At 38.2% G+C, this 6,326-nt stretch overlaps 1 protein-coding gene across 1 annotated transcript in view; it reads right to left on the bottom strand.

Moving 5' to 3' along the window:
• Positions 1-686: 686 nt before the first annotated feature.
• The window catches only part of C30H8orf34 (chromosome 30 C8orf34 homolog), a 237,919-nt gene continuing 232,279 nt past the window's right edge, over positions 687-6,326 (bottom strand). Inside the window, 1 exon segment of the mRNA XM_064480859.1 lies at positions 687-833. Coding sequence (XP_064336929.1) covers positions 751-833 — 83 coding nt within the window. The 3' untranslated portion in view covers positions 687-750.

Genomic DNA, 6,326 nt, shown 5'->3' with positions numbered 1-6,326 from the left:
AGTTTCCAAGTTTTATTATAAAACATATGCAATGAACATAATAATATTCTGATAACTACACAGTAGTGCATTGCAGAAAGTATTTCCTTAGGTGATTCCTTAATGCAAAATTATTGAGTCAATGAGCAATTAGAGCAGAGCACGGGAAGGGTGTACCTCCCATTACTCAAGATGTTCACATAGAAGCTGGTTAATCATTTGATAGGGGTATTGCAAAGAAGAGATGAGCATTAGATGGAAAGAGAAGTAGATAATTCTAAAATTCTTTCTCATCTTGATATTTTGTGATTCTCTGAATGCTGTGGACAAACTCAACCCTTTCCTTCCCTCTGTAACACACTTGAGAGAAAATGCTGAGCATTGTTCATCTTTATGTAGCCAGTTCATAGAACAGCCTCATGTCGTGGATGTGAAACTGTTCTGAGACGCTGTATCTCCAAGATACATTTAACGGTGTCATAGAGTCCACGGTCCGCACAATGGGGGTGTAGGTTTTCATCTCACGTATATCTAAACATGATTTTCCTGCCAGGGAGTAGGGGTTTCAAATCCCACTTCCTCAGCATTGGAGAACACAGATTCACTGAGCAGCCTGAGATCCACAGAACATCACAAAAGAAAGAGAAAACACCATGCAGAGTCATTGGAGGAAAATCCTTTTCTCATTGTAGGTCATGAGGACTATGTATTTTTTTAAAAAATCAGAACTTTCGAGTAGCTGTGAATGGTGCCCGTCACCTGACATTGATACTAAGTGCCCTGAGCAAACGTACCAGAGTAGACCAGTGCGGGACAAGAAGAACATGGAACACAAAGGAGAAGATCAGCAGAACCTGCACAATGAAAGAAGAAGAGGTAATATGCCGGACTAGGGGAAACAAACAGCCCATTAAACACGAGTTCCTTCTGGTCTGACCAATTTTTAGAGAGGATTAACTGAAATTAACACCAGAACGACATTCAGAATATACAGTGACTACAGTTACGCATAAGTTCACGGTTTAATAGTGTGTATATTCTCATTTCATAATTCAGTCATTTTCAATGTGAACTTTTTCTGATTTTAAATAAGGACTAGGGCAAAATCCCCCTCCAGATATGTATGTGGACTGAAGGATGATCCCACCTGAATCACTGTCATAATTCTTTCAGCCAGCATGGGTTAGGCAGAGAGCTACAGAGAGCTACCCTAACACAGCTTCTTCAGGACTGGATAGATACACGTCACAGTATTGTGGTGCTGTGATCATCACAAAATTATTACCATGTTTACCTGAAGAAGTGCATATTTACACACACACACTATCTTTTTAATGCCTTGCACGTAATATTGTACGCTAATATTAAGTCCTCTGAATGCATCCGAGGCAGAAGAGCAGTTCCTAGTAGGACAAGGGGAGGTGAGCATTCTAGTTTAAAAGAGCGGAGAAGTAAACAGAAGATCAAAGAAAGTGAAATAAAGGCATCAAGGGAGATAAGCTTTCACATTTCTTGGAGAGAAAGGAAATAGATTAAGTCTTAAGTTTTCCAAGGCAGATCTTGGAATGCTGGTCCTGCAAGGTGTTAATATAGATGATCCACAAACAAATAGTTCCTTGATCAAAGACTTTTGGACAAAATACCATCTGCCTTTTGGAAGATCAAAATACACACCAGCATATTAAAGGCTCTTTGAAGTCTTATAATAAAGGGAAACTACTCAACCTGATGTTTATCCAAGTTATTTGATAATAGATTTCCAGGTAACTCACTTTTTAAAGTTCTCTAGGGATACACTGGTTGAACACGGCTTCAGCGAGAGTGAAAGAGGCATGCCAATGCAACTGCCGCTTCTTGTAATTCAGCAGCAAAATAGTAATAAAAAAAAAAAAAAGCACGAGTTTTGTACTCAGATAGGCCTGAGGTCAAATTCTGGCCCCATTTCTTTTTATACATGTGACCTTGAGCAAGTCGTCATCGCTCAGCATCCTCCACAGAGTGGGGTTTATAAGGGGAACATCTTTGGAAATAACATTAAGCAGTGAGTATTTGACAATTTTAGAGAATTCAAATTTAGATGAATAGGAACTACAAGAGACATGTGAATTCAAGGTGGGGCTTGCTTATGGAGAGTTGATGGTGAAGAAACCTGGAGAACTTGGCAAATGTGGAGAAATCTTACACATACAGGGGCTTTGAATAAAATAAGGATGCATTCATGTCTGAATGTTCTTTACCACCCAAAGATATGAGAGGTGCTGGCAAGAGAGCAGTTGAATTATGCTCTATGTTAATAGTTCCCTTAAGTTTTAAGTGTATCAGAATCACCTGGAAGGCTTCTAAAACACAGACTGCTGGAGTCCACCATCGGAGTCTCTGACTTAGTAGATGTGGGGTGGGGCCCAAGGAAACCGCCAAGTTCCCGAGAGGTGCTTGCTGCCGTTTGTGGACCACGCTCTGAACACCACTGTTCTGCGCAGCATGGACGTTAGGGTGAAGGATGAAGCCAGCTGTGGTCTGGCAAACTTGAAGAAAAAGGAGTAGTGGTGCCTGGATACCAAAGTAAGACTGAAGTGTGGGTTTAGTAGGAAATAGAGAATCTGAAAGGTAGAAGGTTTGGGACAGAGAGTACATTATAGCAATCTGAGATCTCAGAGTTGGATGCTATTTCACATTTGACAAGAAAAAACATTACACTGCCTTACAAGAGCCCTAGATTTGAGAAGACCAAGGAATTATAATAGTAGGACATTGGGAAAATCCCCAAATGAAACTTAAAGTTTCCTAAAGACAAGAGTGTGGCAGAGGGGAAAGCAGCGACCCAAATGTCAGCACCCCATACGAAAGAACAGAAGTGATTAGCGAGATTACAGTGACAAAGAAAGACACAGGACACCAGGACAAATGACAGGAGCCTAAAGAGAAGGGGAATTCCAGGTAGAAGATTAATGACACCATGCTGTGATGGAAAGCAGCAGCTTCCCCTGGTGAAGGCTAAAAAGGGAAGCGGTGTCTTCTAGGAATCATTTGAAATGGGGCAAAAAAAAAAAAAAGGCATGGGGAGGGTTCTTTGAATAGCATTGAAGAATGATCAGTTTGCAAATCGAATTCCTGTTTCATAGACCACAGTGGAAAGATCTGGGAAATATGTCAGCAGTGGTTAAGAATACAAATACACGAGAAGATTTTAGTTTGATAGGGGCAGCGGAGCAAGGCAGACGGCCAAGGACAACAGGAACGAAAGACAGCAGTAACTGATCGCACGTTTCTGAACTGAACTTCAGCACAACGTCCCTGTGTGACAGCTGACTGAGGTGTCCGCCTTACATGGCTGCCCTCTGTGATACAGGACTGCCCGGACGGGGGACAGCCAGTTCTTCCCCACATTTGTGGGGATGTAAGTAACGACGCAGCTTTGGTGGGGAAAGAACAAGCCACAAAGTCTAGAAGGAAAGATGATATTTTTGTTTGCAGATCAGAACCCTCTTCTTTCCTCTTCAGTGCTACAGGTACAGGGTTACTCAGTGGAGAACAGCAACACAATCCCCTGTGGCAACACATCACAAACCCATGTGTAGGGACTGATGTAAATGCTGCTGTGTTAACGCTCCCTGTTCACTGCAACTCTGATTGAACTATCGCTACTGCAGAGGAACAACACACCGAACATATGAAGTGTCATTGAATGTGCTGTGTCTTCTGTACATCGGTAAATCATTTATTGTACACGTCCGTCTATGTTTCTAGACACGATGGCCTCCCTGAATAATCAGAAGATGGAGACAGGCTTGGCTGCTTGCTTGAGTGATCTTCAAGTCACTTAGCCAATCTGAACTAAATTTATTCATTAATTCAATTTATTCAGTAAATACTTACTAAGTAAATACTGAATGTATAAATATTTATTAGTGTTGAACACTTACAGTGTAAAATAAGAATATTAAGGTTAAATTTTCCTAATAGGTTAATTTTTGGAATTAAGTATGTGGAAGCCATTTATAAATTATAAAGCCTTATATAACTAGTAGAAACTTTCAGAAAATTGTTTTAAATATTAACAAATGGATAAACTTTTGTGTCCTAATACGAAGGGGAAAGTCATGTATAATTTATGCTTAAGAATACGAAGGAAAGCTATGTTTTGGGTCTGAAGAGTGTTTAATTATACTAAAATTGATATACAGTTTTGGGATATTTAGTCAACATTTCAAAACAAGTCATTTTGAAGAAATTTGGCAGTATGCTTTGAACAGTTGTTCTATTTTTAATAGCTTGCTATGGGATTGAAAACATGCTTAATGTAATTACTAAATGTTATTTATTTTATTCTGTCAAAATTTTACTTTTTATGTTTATCATATATGCCTCCCTTAATTTTCTGGATGACTTTGCCTGTAGATAATAATTTGGAGCACAGTATAAATATAACTAAATCAAGTTGAAGTTTATATTAAAAGCAGATTTCCTACCCAAATGTATTACTGCTTGTTTCTTTATATGTCATTTTCCTTATTTTTATATTTTATGGTGCTTTCTTTATGATACAAACTCTTTTTAGTGCGCAGTGAAATAATTCCTTTCTTGATACCATCTATACACACATTCCTTTCCCCTCCCTCCCTTTTAAGCTTCTAGAAATGCAGTGACATTTCAGAGCAGAACATGTGGCTTTAGATTAAGTTAGAACGCAAATTCCACTTATTAATTGCATATCCTTGGGAAAGGTTTTTAACAAATCTGCGTTTGTAGCATCAGTAACATCACCGTCACATCAAATTGTTGCGAGGATTAAAGGAGATACTACATAGCACATAACAACAAAAATTTAATAAATGTCAGTCCTCTTCCATGTTCTCCTTTTTTAGAGATACATGTGTTTCTACATAAGCCTTCAAATTTCAATTACTCTTAATAGGTGTTAAGGAGAAACCGAAAGCTAGAATTCTAAATATATCCCCAAATAGACTGTAGTTTTATTTTATGTCAGACTATGTGACAATTTTCCCAGTTTATTATTAAATTATACATCTATTAGAGTATACGTTAACTTTCTCAGTGAAAAAGATTTATTATGCACATTTTTGAAGTTCTGTACTTAGAACTCCTATTCTATCTTTATACATCCTCTTAATTATGCCTACACAAATAGTTTCTTCAGCCATGAAGTGTATTTCCAGGCTAGGATTTCTTGCCAGATCGTAAAAACAAGTATTCCACTACCTTCTCAGAGTCTATGCCAGTCTACGCTAGCTGAGACAATAAAAATATAGCATCTTCTGTTCATTATTTTTTTTTTTTTTAGTTTGATAAAAGTAAGCACTTGAGTCGGAAGCAGCAGAAAAAAGAATAATACAGTAGGTTGAGATCAGTGATCACATAGCTGCAGGTACTCCCATTAGTAGCTGTGAGACGCACTCTCACAGCCTGGGATAACACGTAAGAGCACTGCTCAAGACAGGCACACCATGCATGAGCCCACCAAAGGGAGAGGCCACTCTTTTTGCCCCAAATTGGGGCTATAAAACCCCTCTCACCTCTGCAGTGGCAAGGCATATTAAAGGCAATAAGTTGAATGCAAATGTCATAAATAATTAAGGAAAAAAATGAGCTGTAGCTTCACAAATGAAAAGATAAATCATTCCTGGCTAGTAAGTAAAAGGCAAAGGTATTTGGCAGAGAACCTTGGAGGAGAGCATTCTCCCTTATTCCCATGTAGTTACATGTATCTCTGAGAGTTACAATCTGAGAATTCACCAACTGTAGATGCACTTGAGTGAGAGCCCTTCCTCTGCAATTTACTAGTGTGGGGGCCACAGGGAAGAAGCAGGACCTTAAATAAGTCTCCTGGCTCCTAGTTTTTTACCATTCCATCATAGCTTCTAAAAAATGAAATTAGACTCCCACTGAGAATATTAAATGACACATGTTTGTGCTCACAATAGAACAGTGAGTCCACTAGAAAACTACATTGAGAACCTAGCAAGTGCATGGAAGGAATTCCATGCAGAAGTAAGAACAATGCCACTAATAAAAACATCAGTAATGGTAAATAGAAACCTAATAATAAGTGAGAGACTAAAGTCCTTGTAGGACAAAAGATAAGTTAATATTGTCATTAATTTTTTAACGAATAGAAATCATTTCATATGGCATATGCTTAGTTAATCCTAAGTAAAAACTTAGAATTTACATACTATGTATCTACTATGTTTGGCACACTTTAAAGCGATGAAAAAGTTAGTATTTTCTTACTCTGTAAAAACAAAATGCATAATCTGAAAATGTGTTGACTGTGCTCAAATTTATTGAAATATACTGGAGTGAGAAATGTAACATCCAGTAATGGC

Source organism: Camelus dromedarius, chromosome 30 (assembly GCF_036321535.1).
Source record: "Camelus dromedarius isolate mCamDro1 chromosome 30, mCamDro1.pat, whole genome shotgun sequence".
In the NCBI taxonomy this organism is placed as follows: domain Eukaryota; kingdom Metazoa; phylum Chordata; class Mammalia; order Artiodactyla; family Camelidae; genus Camelus; species Camelus dromedarius.
Note: the sequence above shows the minus strand (reverse complement) of the source record. Positions and strands in the feature narration are given on the sequence as shown.